The sequence below is a fragment of the Schistocerca cancellata genome, chromosome 6 (assembly GCF_023864275.1).
Source record: "Schistocerca cancellata isolate TAMUIC-IGC-003103 chromosome 6, iqSchCanc2.1, whole genome shotgun sequence".
NCBI lineage: Eukaryota > Metazoa > Arthropoda > Insecta > Orthoptera > Acrididae > Schistocerca > Schistocerca cancellata.
This window is the reverse complement of record NC_064631.1, coordinates 538,719,156-538,740,856: the sequence shown is the minus strand read 5'-3', so window position 1 is coordinate 538,740,856 and position 21,701 is coordinate 538,719,156. Positions and strand designations below refer to the sequence as shown.

Below are 21,701 nucleotides of genomic sequence, written 5' to 3'. Positions count from 1 at the left end.
TTATTATTACGTTAGATTTTTTAATCTCACTTGCGGCATTCCCTGTCGATCTGCAAGTGCCATTTGAAATTGTTTCAGTTTGTCCAGTTCTTTATCCATCGGTTTCGTACCATAGCAGATAACAATTGGTGAACATTTGTTGCTGTCGTATCGCTACACAATGAAGAAGACGTAAGTAAGAGACCTATGGTAAAAATGTTTAGGTTGCCACGAATTTACTTATTAGCGTTTAATACAGTTTAATCCCATCTGCGATAGCTCCCCTTATATGTGTAATTACATACAACCATAGTGAGGACAATGCACTAACTACAGTAACTGATTAAAGTTAATCCACCATCTGTAATCAAGGCAGTAATAATATATTGACTTCAGTAAAGCTTTTGATATCATCAACGTTGAAAAAATAAACATAGAAATTCTACAGCAAGAAATATAACAGTGGTTTAATACATTTAGTTACCAGGTGACGTTAATAGGATTGACTTAAGCGTCAATATATCATCTGAATATGAGTGCGAATCTCGAGTTTTATCAATTAAAGTGCCTGTTAATTAAGAATACTAGCCTCAGAATCGTTAGTAAATAATATGTTTACGTCGATAGAAACAAATAATATGCTTACTTCGATAAAAACAATAGAAAGAGAAATTATTGTTTTCATGTTTCTCGTAAGATGTTACCTCATTAATAGCTCAAAACGAAAGATTTTCGGTTTTTTACCTACTTTTGGTGCGAGTAACCTACCTCCGAGATTTGTGTAAGCAGTTATGGTATGCTCTGTACATTTCCACATCCCTGTTTGCTTGCTATAGACAGAACATGTGGGTTTTATATCATAACTGTTTTAAAACTATTGAGTTATTCCATTTGTATTGAAATACTGCGTAGGTAAACACTAAATTAATCGTCTGTTTTAAACGCATTGCAACGCTTTGGTATATCAGATGGTCTGTTTAGTTTTCAGAAGCTCCACAGCAACACGGTAATGAATTTTTGAAGATATTAGACATCCATACGTTACGGGTAATAATTGTTCGTTCGATGTTGGAAACCAATTTTGTGCACAAACACGTTCCTAAGCGTTTCGACCGTTAGTTACTAATTGCCAGCAAAGAGAATACTTGCGGCTAAATGTGCTCTCAACTCATTACGGCATAATGGCGTGGTGATTATTTTCGCATTCTCAACTCCATTTACCGGCTCGTTACTGCTTGTTCGTGTCCGTAACAGCAGCTCGTTACGGAAGAGTTACCACTTCACAGGAATTCCATCCGGTCTCAAGAAGAGAATGGTATCCAAAGTATTTCTTGGTCTTCTTCTTCTTCTGTGTGTTAGCCGCCTGTATTTTGACACCTTTATGTTAACACACTCAAAATAGTAGATTGCGGTTCATCACCGCCGTATTATAATGATACACACATTTTAAACAAATGAGTTCTGTATCAGAATCATAAGTTTCTGCTTTAAATTTGTTGTCTGAAGTTACTGTCTCGTTTTTTTTTTTTTCATCTTATGCCGTCGCCCCGATTTTTTTCCAAAACGTCTTACGTCCTTAACATGTCTAGCTTAAAATCAATGAAAACAAATACTGAACTACATAGTCGGAATAACGGTTGTTGTAGGCTAAATTAATCTCTCGTTGTTACTTCTACATTAGTGGTAATTCATTATTGATACCTCTAGGTAAAAATTTATATTCTAATGCCTCGAATACTGTGTTTGAACCTATATTTGTTGCGATATTTTATCCATAATACTGCTGCCAGAGCAATCTGTATTTTGGTCTCCGTCACTGTACCTTATTCAAGTAAATGTTTAACGGCAAGTAGGCTAATTTGCGCAGCGAGTAATCTTACTCGTTCAAAATTTCAAGCATGCGCTAAACATGACGGCTACCCACTTCTCAAACCTGCAAGTAACAAACAAGCAGAAGAAAACAGACGCTATTTGACTGTGGAATGCGTGAGTCCGGGACAAATAAAAGTCCTGTTTCTTGTTTCTTTTACCAGACCTAAAATAAGAAGTCAAGCTTATAGTTATTACTTTTTTTGGGGAGGGGGGGGGGGGAGGAGACCAGACAGTGAGGTCATCGGTCTTATCGGATTATGGAAGGACGGGGAAGGAAGTCGGCCGTGCCCTTTCAAAGGAACCGTCCCGGCATTTGCCTGGAGCGATTTAGGGAAATCACGGAAAACCTAAATCAGGATGGCCGGACGCGGGATTGAACCGTCGTCCTCCCGAATGCGAGTCCAGTGTGCTAGCCACTGCGCCACCTCGCTTGGTTTACATTTATTTAAATGTGATATTAAAACCTGTAATAAAAAATTGACATTAGATGGATTTCATAACACTTTAAAATACAGACTCTGATCGTGTAAGAAGGTAATGGTATACTGCCGTACTGGTGTCATGAAAGATAACAGGGGCACACCTCCGTTAACGAGAAGCTAAAACGAAGAAGAAAGTAAGAAACGAAAAGGTACAACAGACTGGGTAAAAGAACGAAAGGGTGAAAGCTGTACGTGGGTACTTCACTGAGCAACGAGAAAAAAAAAGAAATATAGAAGCACAAGTAAATAACACCAAAGTCGTTTAGATATCGAATGTTTCCAACATTTGCGATGTGAAGATGACAATGATTGCGATAACGAGTTTGCTGGTTCACTGAACCCACACTATTGCAGTTCAAAATGGCTCTGAGCACTATGGGACTTAACATCTGAGGTCATCAGTCCCCTAGAACTTAGAACTACTTAAACCTAACTAACCTAAGGACAGCACACACGTCCATGCCCGAGGCACGATTCGAACCTGCGACAGTAGCAGTCGCGCGGTTCCGGACTGAAGCGCCTAGAACCGCATGGCCACCGCGGCCGGCCACTGTTTCAGTTCCTAATCTGTTAAGTAGTACATAAAGGCAAATAATTGCGTTACAGATATGTTCGCTGCTCTGTTTAGAATCATGATGCATGTACTTGTACGAGAAACGAATATTTAAAAAGTTTTGAAATGTGATTTGAAAGTGATTACACAAACCATATTACTGTATAAACACATTTCAGTATTCTAATTTCCTAACAGAAAATTCCAGATAATGTCAATGGCGGTTGATTTCACTCATGTATACTTATGTGTACAATTTCTTAATCATTGAGGATAATTAACTCATAGGTTAGTTAATCGCATATATTTGTGATATTTACTTAAGCTCCACTGTACAGTTCTGCACGTCTAAGCCGGCCGGGGTGGCCAAGCGGTTCTAGGCGCTACAGTCTGGAACCGCGCGACCGCTATGGTCGCAGGTCCGAATCCTGCCTCGGGCACGGATGTGTGTGATGTCCTTAGGTTAGTTAGGTTAAAGTACTGCTAAGTTCTAGGGGACTGATGACCTCAGAAGTTAAGTCCCATAGTGCTCAGAGCCATTTTTCCAAGTCTGAACTAATTTACTACAGTTCATATATACACTCCTGGAAATGGAAAAAAGAACACATTGACACCGGTGTGTCAGACCCACCATACTTGCTCCGGACACTGCGAGAGGGCTGTACAAGCAATGATCACACGCACGGCACAGCGGACACACCAGGAACCGCGGTGTTGGCCGTCGAATGGCGCTAGCTGCGCAGCATTTGTGCACCGCCGCCGTCAGTGTCAGCCAGTTTGCCGTGGCATACGGAGCTCCATCGCAGTCTTTAACACTGGTAGCATGCCGCGACAGCGTGGACGTGAACCGTATGTGCAGTTGACGGACTTTGAGCGAGGGCGTATAGTGGGCATGCGGGAGGCAGGGTGGACGTACCGCCGAATTGCTCAACACGTGGGGCGTGAGGTCTCCACAGTACATCGATGTTGTCGCCAGTGGTCGGCGGAAGGTGCACGTGCCCGTCGACCTGGGACCGGACCGCAGCGACGCACGGATGCACGCCAAGACCGTAGGATCCTACGCAGTGCCGTAGGGGACCGCACCGCCACTTCCCAGCAAATTAGGGACACTGTTGCTCCTGGGGTATCGGCGAGGACCATTCGCAACCGTCTCCATGAAGCTGGGCTACGGTCCCGCACACCGTTAGGCCGTCTTCCGCTCACGCCCCAACATCGTGCAGCCCGCCTCCAGTGGTGTCGCGACAGGCGTGAATGGAGGGACGAATGGAGACGTGTCGTCTTCAGCGATGAGAGTCGCTTCTGCCTTGGTGCCAATGATGGTCGTATGCGTGTTTGGCGCCGTGCAGGTGAGCGCCACAATCAGGACTGCATACGACCGAGGCACACAGGGCCAACACCCGGCATCATGGTGTGGGGAGCGATCTCCTACACTGGCCGTACACCGCTGGTGATCGTCGAGGGGACACTGAATAGTGCACGGTACATCCAAACCGTCATCGAACCCATCGTTCTACCATTCCTAGACCGGCAAAGGAGCTTGCTGTTCCAACAGGACAATGCACGTCCGCATGTATCCCGTGCCACCCAACGTGCTCTAGAAGGTGTAAGTCAACTACCCTGGCCAGCAAGATCTCCGGATCTGTCCCCCATTGAGCATGTTTGGGACTGGATGAAGCGTCGTCTCACGCGGTCTGCACGTCCAGCACGAACGCTGGTCCAACTGAGGCGCCAGGTGGAAATGGCATGGCAAGCCGTTCCACAGGACTACATCCAGCATCTCTACGATCGTCTCCATGGGAGAATAGCAGCCTGCATTGCTGCGAAAGGTGGATATACACTGTACTAGTGCCGACATTGTGCATGCTCTGTTGCCTGTGTCTATGTGCCTGTGGTTCTGTCAGTGTGATCATGTGATGTATCTGACCCCAGGAATGTGTCAATAAAGTTTCCCCTTCCTGGGACAATGAATTCACGGTTTTCTTATTTCAATTTCCAGGAGTGTAGAAACTACAGCAATCTTGCATGCAGTTAGGTTTAGGTTACTCAGTATGAATGTGAAAAAACATTCATTTTTACTTAAGTACACGCTGTTCCCCCACCCACTTCTCGTTATATCTCTCAGTTTGTGAAGAATTATCAAAATCTGTATGGTAGAGAGCACTCTATCGATGACCAAAGAACGGAAAAAGTTGTAGAATTAAAACTGACTTTTCACTGCAATTGCGAATGTTAAGAAGATCAATAAGCCATTGCACAGTGTTTCTTTTCCTCGCTGAAGTTCATGTCAACGAACGTTCCACTAGTGATACTTTTGCGTATGTCCTTATTTTGATTCGGGGTTATAGTGAAGTGTCAGTCTACACATCAGTCCGCAGTCTGTCCAAGGTTTTAATTTCCGCCCCATACCGCTGCTTATGTCTCTGACAGTGATTTACGCACATTGAAAATGCAAAGTTGCACCGTAAACCGGAGTTCGCGTTAAATTGTATGTCCTCCAATATTTTACTCGAAAAGTCAGTTCAAAGACCGTAGGATGACAGAGGAATATGATCGGCCACACGACAAACCTGTCTTCGCCGTAATGATAACTGTACCTTGTCTGTTTATAAGGTAAACTTTTATGTTGATGGTGTCTAGTTTATGTATTCCCCTTTTTGCCATTATCCTATTATCGACAGAAACCACGGCGTGAAGGTTGGGGGGGGGGGGGGGCGGTTGGGTGCCGGGGGCTCTTGATAGCTCTCAGTGGTGTAGAAAACAGGAATTTAATGAAGACATATGCTTATATCACTACGCTTCGTAATCTATTTCATTTAACTCAGCAGCAGAAGCAGCTAATTGCCAGTAACTACAATAGCAACATCGAACTGATCTTAAACAGTTGAAATAAGTAGTAAAACGATGCACAACTATCATCTGGTATATCACCGCCAGTCTGGTCCAATAGTAAAATTCCAGAAATTGACAAATTCTTCTGCTTGTAACGACATTGTTTGTGACCACGGACAAAAAAGAAAGGAACACACCTAACCTACTGCGTTTGTGCCTATCTGGCAGGCGATCGCATATCTGGGTACGGAATCTATAGCAAAGTAATGACAGGCGAACACTGGCGCATTGACAGTATAATGGTGCGATGAGACATCTGAGTAATTGTCTTGGAAATCCTTTCCGCATGTACTCTACTGGAACCTGCAGTGCCCTTTACTATTGTTGTAGAATGTGCATGAGTTTGATGTAGGTCCTTCTTACTGAATATATCGTTCCTACGCCTGCAGTGCAATATACAGAAAAAGAAGACAGACACATAACACTGCTAATTGTAACAGTACACATCTTGTGAGACAACTTGCCTTGTTTCTAGAAATAACTGTTGTACATTATTCAATTGGCCTACTACATCGCTAATGTGTTCAGTAGATCACGGTATTGTTTTAACTTTGTTATGTTATATTTATGTTGACATGAGAGGTACTGTTCTGAAGAATGCTCTTCTTAACCCATTCCTGTCGAAAGGTGCTGAAAAATCAGTAGGTTACAGCTTTTCTATTCAAGCTCACACGATATTGATAATTCAGTTGATTTCCACCAGATTCGATAATGCTAGCTGTAGGTCCAAAGTCTGCTGGGCTCCCGAATTGTTTCTCTTCATTTATGTATAGACATCAGGCTTTCGAATCGTTTAATAGCATTTTTCATCTCATACTATCAGATCAAATTTTCTAAACAATTATTGTCTCAATAATAAAATCATACATTTTATGTCTTCGTCTCCTTTAACAATTTCCCCATTTGTCGCAAGCTCTGGTGCTAAGTTAACCAGTCTTCAATTTCATAACAGATTTTTACCAACATGTTCATTCGTCCAGCCTGAATTCCCCACATTTATTCTCTGAAGGAACTATTGTTCAGTAAAGGGTTTTTGGAGCCATATGTAGAGTAAGCGCGAAGCTCTCTTGTTGCTGAGCGTCAGGAATATTTACCACAGCTCTCCAACAAGTATTATCCCTCATATGTTTCATTATTTTTGTAAAAAGAAGGGAGTGTCACACGAATGTTCACATACGATTCCAGACAAGAGAAAGCTGTCCGTTTAGAATTTATAAAAACAAAACTCATTCGTTTAATGAGATAAGAAATACGGGATTTGAATCACTGAGTGAAATTACAACAAAGATAACAGAATGTTAGTATGACAGCACTTGACTTGTAAACCGGTTCGCTCAATTTCACTTACTGATTGTAGGGGTAATAATCATATATTGTCGCTTGGGTCGTAGTTAAAATATTATAGTCAGTGTAATTTGGCCCAGTACGTGCCTGAAAGCTCAATCATAACTAAATACGTGCTACTATAATTCTAACGTGACTCATGTCAGCTACATGTATGGGCCTACGGAAAACATTTGAATGAAGACATGAATTGGAAGTAGGGTTCTTTCCGTTCTTTACGCTTCATTTATCCAGTGAAGTTTTGCCTTAATTCGAAAACACCCTAATTCAAAAACTTCGAGGATGTTTTTTCTACAGCTTATCTTCCCTCCACTTTTTAATTTCGTACACTGCTTTTCTTCAAATACACGGTTTCATAATTTTTTTCTCTCTTTAAATTTGTTTGAAGGGGTCTATCTTGAACAAAACATAGTTCTTTTTTTCTTCTATTACCCAGACATGTTCCACTTAAGTTTCAGCGTCATCAATTGTCTCTTATTTTCTTTTTATTAAACAAGAGGAAAATGCTTGTTCTCAGATAAATCCGAGTTTTTTAAGAAGGTATTTACAAATTTTGAAAACAAACTTTTGTAAAAATACCTAGTTACCACATGCTGTGGTTTTACTGTTTATTTATGTTTGATATTACAGTTGTTTTCCTTCTACAGTCTAAAATCTACAACCATATAGATCTTCATTTAGAAAAGTTATTTACTTCGAAAATTTATAACTGGGAATGTTGAGGTTAAATTGATAAATTCTATATGAGACTCTGTGTGTGTGTGTGTGTGTGTGTGTGTGTGTGTGTGTGTTTATGGGTTGCTGTTGTCTGCTAATTTTCTGAGGGCAGAGAACAGAGGTCGGTTTTAGAGAGCTATACATTCGTTCAGCATTTGTTTTTTTTCTCCGACTATGGCTTTTTGTATTTGGTTATTTTCTTCAGTTATTAGTTTTTGAGAGACGTCGGGGAGGGGGGGGGGGGATTGGCTGTTACTCCACCTGAGAATTTTCAAGAGGATATCTGTTAGACCGTGTTTGACGTGCATAAGATGTTCAGCAAACGTAAAATGACGGCTGTTACTTTTTAGTGCTCTTCTGTGTTCTGTGTATCTGGTTTGAAGTTTCTGCTTGTTTGTCCAGTACCAATAGATTTGCATTCCTGGCGTATTATTTACTTATTATTGTGAGCGTTTCTTCTTCGCGTGTGCTTGTGTGTGTGTTCTGTGTGTTTATGTTCTGTGTGTTTGTGTTCTGTCTGTCTCCGTTTTTATGGTAGCAGTGGACTGCTTGTTTTTGTTTTCTAGGTGTCCCCTTCATTTTTGTTTCAATTTTGTGATTCAGTTTCTCTCTTTTTACACCTGATTACAATTTCGTACTAGAAGAACCATGTGAAGTCTCAATTCAACATTTCAACACTTCCACTATATTTAATTAAACAGTTATTTGTATTGACTGTTAAACAATCACCTTCAGACAGTAGCTCCTAGTGCAACTCGTATCATCAAGCACATTGTGAGACGTAACCAATAAGTAGTGCATTGCAGGCAGCAAATTGTCCAAGCGCTCAAATGTACGCAGTGCACTACCAGCACTGTGTGCAGCTATCCCAAGACTTTATATATGCCTTCGTCTGTTTCAGAGTGCCCTTTGGCAGAATTCGTGAGCAGTTCGGCACCTCCACAGCGCGTGCCTTTTGTGTTCCTGCCGCTAGAAGGTCAGATCGTCCACCCTAGCGCCGACATCAGATTCGCAGGTAAGTGCACTGGCAGAGCAGAGGAGACACGAAATGTTGAAATAATCAGCTGACTTCTGGTAGACACCACCTCTCAGATAATCGCACCCTACACTGTTTCACACAACTAAGCATCACAGATATAAAGTACACTAATTAAAAATACATGCGTGTCAAGAAATGGCGTAAAAATGAAGGATATGGGTGATGCACTGACGAATGGCGTTATTGGCAATGATCAAAACAGCCCCACTGTGTTCAGAATGGGACCATAGTGTTGAGGATGACAACACAGCATGGCAACAAGAAATGCTAGTAATACACAGCTGCCCACTAAAATTGCAACTCCATGAAGGTCTATTACGTGCTTGAAAAAGTGTCAGCAATTGAAGATCCACTTTCAAAACGTCGTAGAAAGAGAAGCACTGCTCAGATTAACGTCAAATATGAACAACATATTATTGACGCAGGGGAAAACTGGGCTCTGAGCACTATGGGACTTAACATCTATGGTCATCAGTCCCCTAGAACTTAGAACTACATAAACCTAACTAACCTAAGGACATCACACAACACCCAGCCATCACGAGGCAGAGAAAATCCCTGACCCCACCGGGACAGGGGAAAACGTCAAGGAACAAGAAAAACGAAATTTTACCAATAGAAGGCGCTGTAAGGATCTTAACTGGGGCCTAAGCCCCAGGGGTATGCACTGGATATACACCACAGTGGTTAGACCTAGGTTTTCCTGTGGGGCTTTAGTGTGGTGGAAGAAGGTAGAACAGCGGGTTGCTGCTAAAGAGCTTGCTAAGGTGGAGAGATTGGCCTACTTAGCCATAACGGGCGGAATTAGCAGCACACCAACCTCTGGAATGGAAGCCATTCTGGATATACCTCCACTTCACCTTTGGGTTAAGATGGAGGCAGCAGCTGGGGCATACAGACTTAAAACTGGCCAAAACTGGGTCTCATATGGATATCCAGAATCACACACTAACGTAGCGAGTGAGGTAAATATAGGTATGGCTGGGGAAATGCCCGCTGACTATATAATAACTCCGAACTGCTTCGACAAGTCTTACAACATAATAACTGGAAGTAGGGAGCAGTGGGAGAAAACAGTTCGACACCGTATGAGGGACATCGTTTGGTTCACTGATGGGTCGAAAACAGATCAAGGCGTTGGAGCAGGGTTGTACGGGATTCAGCCAAGACTGGAGAGCAGTATCTCCCTAGGGAAACTGGCCTCTGTATTCCAAGCCGAAATTACTGCAATTAGGACATGTGTGGAGGATAATATGAGTAGGTGCTACAATGACCGTAGCATCTACATCTATTCAGACAGACAGGCAGCCCTGAAATCATTGGCAGCTCCTGCAACAAGATCTAAGATTGTTGCAGATTGCCACAGGGCTGTGGTGGAGCTAGGGGGAAGCAATAGGGTGTACCTAGTGTGGGTCCCTGGCCATTCAGGGATCTGTGGCAATGAACAAGCCGATAGACTGGCTAGGATGGGGGCAACAACTCCATTTATTCGACCGGAACGTGTCTTGACAATCACCAAGGATATGATCAAATTAGAATTATGGACCTGGCTTAGGAAACAGCTCGTAGGATATGGGACCAAGGTCCATAAACAAAAACATGGTAAGGTAATGATGCCCAAGCCATGTTTTAAAAGAAGCTCTGTAATCCTGGGATTGAACAGGAAACAGATCAAGCTCATGACTGGACTGATGACCGGCCATGGGAACTTCAAAAAACACCTACACACAATGGGTATAATGGAAGAGGACCCTAAATGTAGGATTTGTGATGAGGGTGAAGAAACTGCATCAGACCTAATCTTTGACTGCATGGCATTGGAGAGTAAAAGATACAGAATCTTCGGGACAACCACACCTGAAGAAATTGTGTCTAACAAAAAACTGGTAGATGGATTCCTTGTACTATTTAAGGGCACTGGTTGGCTTTACTAGATATATAGGGAGCGATAACGCACAATAAACCTAGTTTCGGTGCGGGCAGTGGCGGGTTAGACCTAAGCTCTTTTAGCTCTCCTGTTAAAATCAAATCAGATCAATGAAATCAAGGATCTTAACACAAATAGGGTCTGCTACAAATGACAGATGAATCTCTGCTCAACGACTGCGATTTAAGTTGCACATTACATCATTCTTACTGTTCAATGTGCGTGACTACACATGACACAGTCAACAGTTGTGGTAATGTTGGTTAGGTAAGCCCATCCACCATGCAAGGTCGCACCACATCTGATGATGAATACGGTTTTCAATTGTCCTGAGGCCAAAAATCATATAAACAGCAAAATAACATGGGCTTGTTACAGTTCTAGGGCGAGAAAACGCGTTTAAAGCGAAATGACATCGGTTGCTAACTGTCGTGAGACTTGGGCAAAACCTGTTCAGTGCGCTAACCGCGGTTTACAGCCACAAGTGGAAATAGAGAAACATGTTTCTTTACAGATCAGAGAGTCTCAGGGGTCAAGTTCAGAATGTGTTGTGCGATGCTTCTTTCAGTTCAGCTACGTTCGTGATTGAGGCACTGAAAACAATATCTTTCAGATAATCCTCAGAGCAGGGAGTCACACAGATTAAGAGCAGGTTATCTGGACGGTCAGGCTGTAGGGAAATGAGAAAGGTTATTCTAGCATTTTCGAAAACCCTCTGCAGCAGCCGCTTGACGGCCAGTGCAGTGAACGGAGGAGCGACATCTTGCATACAAATGTTGCTATCCACACATCCACACTGTTGAAGGGCTGGAATGACGTTGGTGCGCAAAAGACTCTCGTAACGTTTGCCAGTGACGGTACAGGTAACAGGACCCGCAGACCACATCTCCTCGAAAAAATACGACCCACGATAAACGATGCCGTACTCCAGCTCCACAAAGTAACCTTTGCATGTGCGCTCCGGTTTTTCGGTGGCCATATTCCGCAATTCTGTGTATTAATATGTCCTTGGAGATAGAAATGAGCTTCGTCTGTCCATAAAATGTTGTTTTGTTGGCTCGTTAACAGGATGCAACTCCTGTACGTGGGTGATTTTGTATGGCTAGTAGTGCAGAATGTTTCGTAGGATTTTATGTACCGTACTCGCAAACATATCCAACATTCGGGCAATTCCTCGTGCACTGCATGTTTGCACACCGCCGCTCGACACCTCCAGCAATGCTGTAGCCACATCTGCAACAGACGTCGGATCAGCTGCTTCACCCCCTCTGCCACACTGCACTTCAAAAGAACCCGTCTTCTCAAATTGTGGAATCATTTTTTTCTAGACCCTTAGCAGACATCGGACGAATTCTTTGTTTCATACCCATGAGTGCCCCCATCTTCCGCAGGGCCACTGGAGCGCAGTCACTGTTATTATAAAAGAGGTTTACTAGCGGTGTGCGATCTTCCATGGAGACATTGACTTTGGGCGTCTGAGGAACAACCGTTTGCCTCTCGTCCGTTGGTATTCTGACGCTTACAGTACTATGTATTGGTCACATTTTCATTAATTTCCCATGACGTTTCCCCATGCGTCAAGAATATGCTGTACAAATGTGAAGTCATTCCGACCAGTAGTTTTCTTTCTACAGCGTTTTTAAACTGGACATTTAACCATGGACATCCTGTAGATAGGAGAAACGCCATATAGATTCTTTGTACAAGGAAAAGGTACACAGCAATTTTGTCACTCATAAATAGCATTTCAGTGTTGATTTTTGATGAGAAAGTCGTGCTATATCTCTAGTAAAAAGGAGAAACATCAACCAATTTGTGTCGGAATTAAACAGCGGAGAGAACGTGCCCTGTCGAGATTGCTGTTTACGATGAGGTGATAGAAATTATGGGGTACCTCCTAATATCATGTCGGACTTCCTTTTGCGCGGCGTAGTTCAGCAACTCGACATGGCGTAGACTCAACAAGTCGTTGGATGTGCCCTGCAGAAAAACGAAGCTTTGCTACCTCTATTACCGTCCATAATAACGAAAGTATTGCTGGTGCAGAATTTTGTGTACGACATGAATTCTCGATTATCTCCCATAAATGTTCGATGGGATTCATGTCGGGCGGTCTGGGTGGCCGAATCATTCTGTCGAATTGTCCAAAATGTACTTAAAAGCAATCGCAAACAGTTGTGGCCCGGTGACATGGCACATTATCATCCATTAAAATTCCATAGTTGTTTGGGAACATGAAGTCCATGAATGGCTGCAAATGGTCTCCAAGCAGCCGAAAATAAACACTTCCAGTCAGTGATCGGTTCGGTCCAGCTGTACTAGAAGACCCAGTCCATTCCATGTAACCGCAGCCAACACCGTTATAGTAACCACCAGCTTGCACTGTGTGTTGTTGACAAATGGGTCCATGGCCTCGTGGGGTCTCCGTTGCACTCGAACCTTTCCATCAGCTCTCACCAACTGAAATCGGGACTCATCTGACCAGGCAACTTTTATCCAGTAGTCCAGGCCCACGAGCCCAGAAGAGGGGTTGCAGGTGACGTCGTGCTCTTCGCTGAGGCACTCGCATCGGTCTTCTATTAGTGCTATATTTCGTTGGACTGTTCTAAAGGTTACGTCCGTCGTACATCCCACATTGATTTCTGCTTGTCTTTACCAGTGACAACTCTACACATACACCGCTGCTCTCGGTCGTTAAGTGAAGGCCATTGGCTAATGCGTTTCCTTGGTGAGAGGTAATGCCTAAAATTTGGTATTCTCGGCACACTCTCGACATTGTGGATCTCGCAATACTGAATTTCCTAACGATTTCCGAAATGGAGTGTCCCGTGCTTCTAGCTCCAACTACTGCTCCATGTCGAAAGTCTGTTAATTCCAGTCGTGCAGTCATAATCGCATCCGAAACCTTCTCATATAAGACACCTGAAAGCAAATGAAAGATCTGCCAACTCAGTGACCTTTTAGACATTGTGTACGCTGTAATACCACTATCTGTATATGTGCATATCGCTACCCCATGATTTGTCACCTCTGTGTATTAGTTCAGTGATACTGCTGCTCGCAAATGTCGGGATCCATCGACTGCCACGCGAATCTGGATCGATGGATTCACTAGGGCCATATTAAGTGCCATGAAGGGTCTTTATGGCCCTGTACGACTAGCCCCGGAGAGCACAGACACGAGATGTTCCGTGAGAGAGTATGTGACTTATTTGTAACTGCACAAATATCCGTACAGGCAGTAAGACCGAGCAGTATGGTAAGGCAGCATGGGGACCATCGTTGTGGCTTTCCTTGTGGCAGCAGCAGAGAGAGGCGTGCCGAAAATGATTGTGCCCTCAGATAGTGATGCCCTCAGATAGTGAAGGGCACGAGAGTGGCACCAAGGGAGTGCCATAATGCTGGACGTATTCGTGTGTGTAGGTTGTAAGGAGACCGAACATTACCAGATTGCGTTAATGGTCGTTGTACCTGCGTAGCACCTGGTGTGACGGTGTAGAATGACGTTTAACACATAACGTAAGCATCTATGGTTCGGATTATCGGTAATCTGGACAGCATCCCATATATTTCTGACATTTTAAGGCCGGTGTCTGTGCCCAATCTACCAGTCTTGAAAGCCTTTGTGAGCCAAGCTCAGTTCGACTTATTATTTTTATTTGCGTTGATGATGTTACACAGCCGATTGAAATTAGTCTTCTGACTGGCTTTATACGGTCTGCCACGAATTTCTCTCCTGTGCCAACTTCATCTCAAAGTAGCACATGCACCCTATGTCTTCAATTATTTGCTGGATGTATTCGATCTCTGTCTTCCTCTACCGTGTTTACCCTCTCTAGCTCCCTCTAGTACCATGGAAGTTATTCCGTGATATCTTGAAAGATGCCCCATCATCTAGTCCCTTATTCTTGTCAGTGTCTTTCATATATTAATTTCCTCGCCGATTCTGCCGAGAAGCTCTTCATTTATTGCCTTACCACCTAGTTTTCAACATTCTTCTGTAACACCACATCTAAAATGCGACTATTTTTTTTGTTCCGGTTTCGCCACAGCCCATGTTTCACTGCCATACAATCCTGTGCTTCAAACGAACATTCTCAGAAATTTCTTCCTCAGTTTAAGGCCTATGTTTGTTACTAACAGACTTCTCTTGATCTCTCCATTGGCAAAAGATTCCGGAATTGTCCCCAATTCGGATCTACGGAAAGGGACTGCCAAGGGGGAGATTACCATGAGAAATAATTGAATAATCAAGGAAAGGATAACGTTCTATCAGTCGGGGCGTGGAATGTCAGAAGCTTGAACGTGGTAGGAAAACTAGAAAATCTGAAAAGGGACTTGCAGTGGCTCACTATAGATATAGTAGGGGTCAGTGAAGTGGAAATACGACAAGGATTTCTGGTCAGATGAGTATAGGGTAATATCAACAGCAGCAGAAAATGTTAGTCAGAAAGAATCAATACGCAAAGAAGTGGGATACGGAAGTACTGGGGAATGATGAGATACGCTTGAAATTCTCTAAGGCTATAGATACAGCAATAAGGAGTAGCTCTGTAGGCAGTACAGTTGAAGAGAAATGGACATCTCTGAAAAGCGCCATCACAGAAGTTGGGAAGGAAAACATAGCTACTGGTACGAAGAAGGTAACTGCGAAGAAACTATGGGTAACGGAAGAAATACTTGAATTGATCGATGAAAGAAGGAAGTACCAAAATGTACCGGGAAACTCAGTAATACAGAAATACAAGTCGCTGAGGAATGAAATTAGTAGGAAGCGCAATGAATGTAAGATGGCTGCAGGAAAAATGTGAAGACATCGAAAAACAAAATGATTGTCAGAAGGACAGACTCAGCATACAGGAAAGTACCTTTGCTGGCATGGTGCTAACATTAAGAGTGTAACGGAAATTCCATGGTTTAATGCAGAGGAGAGAGCGGATAGGTGGAAAGAATACATTGAAAGCCTCTATGGCGGGGAAGATTTGTCTGATCTGATAGAAGGAGTCGATTTAGAAGGCATAGGGGATCCATTATTAGAATCAAAATTTAAAAGATCTTCGGAGGACTTAATATCAAATAAGGCAGAAGTGACAGATAACATTCCATCAAAATTTCTAAAATCATCGGGGGAAGTGGCAACAAAACGACTATTCACATTGTTGTGTAGAATGTATTAATCTGGCGACACACCACCTGACTTTCGGAAAAGCATCATCCACACAGTTCCGAAGACGGCAAGAACTGACAAGTGCGGGAACTGTCACACAATCAGCTTATCAGCTCATGAGGACGGGAGGACGGGTGGGTGTGGCTCGACAGTAAATCCACGTGATGTCAACTTTTCTTATTATTCCAGTGGTGATCGCAATTATGTGTCAAACAAATAAAGTACTAACAAAATGTCAGTTTGGTTTTCAGAAAGGCTTTTCAACAGAAAATGCTATATACGCTTTCACTGATCCAGTATTAAATGCTCTGAATAACCGGACGTCACCCATTGGTATTTTTTGTGATCTCTCAAAGGCCTTTGATTGTGTAAATCATGGAATTCTTTTACATAAACTAAATCATTATGGTTTGAGGGGGGGCAGTGCACAAATGGTTTAATTCGTACTTAACTGGAAGAATTCAGAAAGTTGAAATAAGTGGTACATGTAATGTTAAAACAACAGCTGATTCCTCAAACTGGGGGGCTATCAAGTACGGGGACCCACAGGGTTTGGTCTTAGGTCCTTTACTGTTCTTGATATACATTAATGACTTACCATTCCACATTGATGAAGATGCAAAGTTAGTTCTTTTTGCTGATGATAAAAGTATAGTAATAACATCTAAAAACCAAGAACTAAGTGATGTAATTGTAAATGATGTTTTTCACAAAATTATTAAGTGGCTCTGAGCTAACGGACTCTCTTTAAACTTTGATAAAACTAAGTATATACAGTTCCGTACAGTAAATGGAACAACTCCAGTAATAAATATAGACTTTGAACAGAAGTCTGTAGCTAAGGTAGAATTTTCAAAATTTTTAGGTGTGTCCACTGATGAGAGGCTAAACTGGAAGCAACACATTGATGGTCTGCTGAAACGTCTGAGTTCAGCTACGTATGGTATAAGGGTTATTGCAAATTTTGGTGATAAGAATCTCAGTAAATTAGCTTACTATGCCTACTTTCATTCACTGTTTTCGTATGGCATCATATTCTGGGGTAATTCATCGTTGAGTAGAAAAGTATTCATTGCTCAAAAACGTGTAATCAGAATAATTGCTGGAGCCCACCCACGGTCATCCTGCAGACATATATTTAAGGATCTAGGGATCCTCACAGTAACCTCACAGTATATATATTCACTTATGAAATTTGTTGTTAATAACCCAACCCAGTTCAAAAGTAATAGCATTGTGCATAGCTATAACACCAGGAGAAAGGATGATCTTCACTATGCAGGGTTAAATCTGACTTTGGCACAGAAAGGGGTAAATTATGCTGCCACAAAAGTCTTTGGTCACCTACCAAACAGCATCAAAAGCCTGACAGATAGGCAACTAACATTTAAAAATAAATTAAAAGAATTTCTAGATGACAACTCCTTCTACTCATTGGCTGAATTTTTAGATATAAATTAAGGGGACAAAAAAATAACAACTTAAACATTAGTGTCATGCAATATTTTTTGTAATGTAATATCTTGTACAAACATCTTTTATTAACCTGACACGTTCCATATCATTACGAAGTGTCGTATTCATGATCTATGGAACAAGTATTAATCTAATCTAATCTAACCTACGCGTTTCTTGACCACACATTGCAGTTAACCCGTTATGAAATCGGTTGTTTTCACTCCTTCCTTCCACAGAAACCATGCGGTCCATGTCGGTTTGTGACAGTCGCCTTCCTTCATGACCATATTTCTTATACAAGGTGGCAGCCAGCAGAGGAATATTTTAGGGAATAGGTTTAAAAAATTTATTTCAAAGGTCCAGTGAAATCTTTACTAGCTTTCTCCCACAGCAACTTACGCTGTGCCTACGTGACACAAGTTGCCTGTCTTTCAGAACCGAGGTAGTTCTGTCCAGTGAAAGCTGCTGACAAGAGACGTCTTGTGCCCTCCGCTGAAACTGCTAGCGAATTCACGCCATCGGTTTTAGCCAATAGCGTTCGCGGGATACAGATCACGTTTGCGACGCTGGACCATTCTACAGTGCAGAACACAGTAGCTTCCCTCTCTTGTGATCCAGACCTCGAGCAGAACAAACGTCTTTCTTGGGAGACCGGTCACCGACATAAATTAACTTGAACCGCCACCTCTTCCGTAGCGCATTTCAGTTAATTGTTCGACCTCCTAGACTGGCCTAAACCTGGTAACTTCCGACCCTAAGCGTGCCCCTTGTATATCGTACGTTGAAACATATCCTCTTCATTTTACCTATTTTCCTGTTCTGTCATTTAGTGGCAGCCCTTGATGCCTACTTACAAACCCTGACCGCTCGATTTTCTGTGCATTGTCCTTTTAAGCCGGATGCAACAACCTGCTCCCCGCTTTCCTGCCCGTGTACATTCTCTAGTTAACAAGAAACAAGAGCTGCCCTTTCACTGCATACACTGTTCAAAACTGCCTCTGGCGCCTAGATGGTGTACTACAATCAGTTCATCGGTCTACGAGAGGACATCCCCATAGTTTGAACAGTATTCATACAACAACGCAATTGTAAATCGTTTTCGAACGGCCTTCATAATTATCATCTCCGCTAGTTTTAACACTTGTGGTTCATGTAGCACTTAAATTAGCATTTTAAATATAGGAAAAATACGAACGAATTGTGATGTTACTGATGAGAGTTTCGTTTGTGGATACATTAGTATCACTATTATTATTATTATTATTATTATTATTATTATTATTATTATTATTATTATCATTGTTATTTTAATGCAGAAAGTATAAAAATTACTGATTCAATGTGCAAACTTCGTCGTAAATTAGACCTAGATCAGTCACAATTGTTTGCACTTACTTTGGCACTATATTAACTGCTCGTAAGTTTAATACTGGGAGTAACATTTTGTCAAATAATCATCCACACTAGTAGAAAGCATTGAGCTCTAAGTGGAATGGAGACTGTGCGCCGGATAGCGCCTGGACGTTATGCAAGTGGCACAACAGTTGTGCATCTTGTGTTTCGTACTGTCAGGCGTTCACTGTACCTACACTTACAGCAGCGATAATGGGAGTTTTTCCTCTCGTCTCTCACAGAAGCTGGGACGAGGCCAGTATGTGCAGTCACCGGGTCACAGTTCCTGAGCCGCGGCGGTTGGTCGCCGTTAAAGACGAAGGACACCTCAGAACCGCCCTTCAGAATCTTCAGAGACGAGGGGCGCACCTTCTTGCAGGTATGTCGGCCAAACACACGAGGTACAATCTAAGTCTTTGGTTTCAGAAAAATATCAGATTCTCTAATTATGTAAAGACATATGCATTTGTTACTATTAGAGCAAGTTTGCAAACTTTTGTACATCAAAATATCAAACAGCTCAGACAGGTTATCAACTGTCCTGCCGAGCGTATACATTAATGTTTCAATATACCAGTTATGCTAAACAGAAAGAATAATATGGAATCATCGCGCATGGCGTATAAACAAGGAAAGTAAGATAAGTAAAATAAATTCGAACTGTACTATTAATCCAAGTATTGTAAATTTTTGGAAATTTGTGGTAAGGTCCTAGGGGACCAAACTGCTGAGGTCATCGGTCTCCGAGCTTACACACTACTTAATCTAACTTAAACTAACTTACGCTAAGGATAACACACACACCCATGCCCGAGACAGACACGAACCTCCGAATGGGAGAGGCGTGTGGACCAAGTATTGTACCTACATTCATAAATTGATACACATTCCTAACTGAAATTATTGACATTGAAACTGCAGTAGCTGTTCATGTACTACCTATTGGTTCCGGTTTGGTTCCTTTATGCTGGCTGACCATTTTTTACAATCGTCGAAAGTCAACAACATGTGCGACATCTTATCCCACTGTACCACTACCAGACTGAGGAAATGTAATTTCTTTATACAGTTTCCTTACTGGAATTGAGGTACGTTAAATATACAACCGATTAAAACCTAGCTTTTGGCATTTTTAATTGCAGACTAATATCTTCTTGAAGTTGTTGTTACTGTGGAACATAAAATCTTCATGCGAAAAATACTTTCAGGCAGATAGTATGAAATAAATCCAAGGGATTGGATACCCATTAAAAGCCAAATTTCTATCTACATCTACATGGATACTCTGCAAATCATACTTAAGTGCCTGGCAAAGGGTTCATCAAACCACCTTCTCAATAATTCTCTATTATTCCAATCTCGAACCGCGCGCGGAAAAAACGAACATCTACATCTTTTTGTGCGAGTTCTGCTTTTCCTTATTTTATTAAGATGATCGTTTCTCGCTATCTAGGCCGGCGTCGACGAAATGTTTTTGCATTCGCAGGACGAAGTTGGTGATTGAAATTTCAAAAAAAAAAAAAAAAGTTCAAATGGCTCTGAGCACTATGGGACTTAACATATATGGTCATCAGTCCCCTAGAACTTAGAACTACTTAAACCTAACTAACCTAAGGACATCACACACATCCATGCCCGAGGCAGGATTCGAACCTGCGACCGTAGCGGTCACGCGGTTCCAGACTGGTAGGGATCCCACACCGCGCAGAAATACTCCAAAAGAGGACGGACAAGCGTAGTGTAGGCAGTCTCTTTAGTAGGTCTGTTACATTTTCTAAGTGTTCCGCAAATAAAACGCAGTCTTCGGTTAGTCTTCCCCACAACATTGTCTATGCGTTCTTACCAATTTAAGTTGTTTGTAACTGTTATTCCTATGTATTTAGTTGACTTTACTGCCTTTAGACTTGAGTGATTTATCGTGTAACCGTTGTTTAACAGATTACTTTTAATACTCATGTGGATGACCTCACACTTTTCATTATTTTCAATTGCCAATTATTGCACAATACAGATATCTTTTCTAAAACGTTTTACAATTTGTTTTGATCTTGTGATGACTTTACAAGACGATAGGCGGCAGCATCATCTGCAAACAACCTAAGATGGCTGCTCAGATTATCTCCTAAATCGTTTATATAGATAAGGAACTGCAGAGGGCCTATAACACTACCTTGGGGAATGTCAGAAACCACTTCTGTTCTAGTCGATGACTTCCCGTCAGTTACTGCGATCTGTGACCTTTCTGACAGGAAATCGCTAATCCAGTTACATAACTGAGATGATATTCCATAAGCACGCAATTTCACTGCAAGCCGCTTGCATGGTACAGTGTCAAAAGCCTTTTGGATATTTAGATATACGGAATCAATATGAAATCGCTTGTCAATAGCACTCAAAGCTTCGTATGTGTAAAGAGCTAGTTGTGTTTCACAAGAACGATGTTTTCTAAATCCATGTTGATGTGTGTCAAAGACCGTTCTCTTCGAGGTAATTCATAATATTCGAACGCAATATATGTTCCATAATCCTGCTGCATATCGACGTTAATGATATGGGCCTGTAATTTAGTTATTACTCCTACTATCTTTCTTGAATTTTGGTGTGACCTGTGCGACTTTCCAGTCTTTGGGTACGGATCTTTCGTCGAGCGAGCTGTTGTATGTGATTGTTAAGTACGGAGCTATTGCATCAGCATACTCTGAAAGGAACCTAATGGATATACAGAGTGGACCGGGAGACACGCTTTTATTAAGTAATTTAAGTTGCTTCAGTACTCCGAAGATATCTACTTCTAAGTCACTCGTGTTGGCAGCTCTTCTTGATTCGAATTTTGGAATATTTACTTCTTCTTCTTTGTTGAAGAAATTTCGAAAGGCTGTGTT

The 21,701-nt window shown here is 42.1% G+C and overlaps 1 protein-coding gene across 1 annotated transcript in view; it reads left to right on the top strand.

Annotated features, from left to right (window-relative positions):
* Window positions 1–8,718: 8,718 nt before the first annotated feature.
* The window catches only part of LOC126088415 (uncharacterized), a 218,553-nt gene continuing 205,570 nt past the window's right edge, over window positions 8,719–21,701 (top strand). The window contains exons 1-2 of the mRNA XM_049906555.1: window positions 8,719–8,851; window positions 19,062–19,198. Coding sequence (XP_049762512.1) covers window positions 8,719–8,851; window positions 19,062–19,198 — 270 coding nt within the window. The remainder of the gene's footprint in view (window positions 8,852–19,061; window positions 19,199–21,701) is intronic.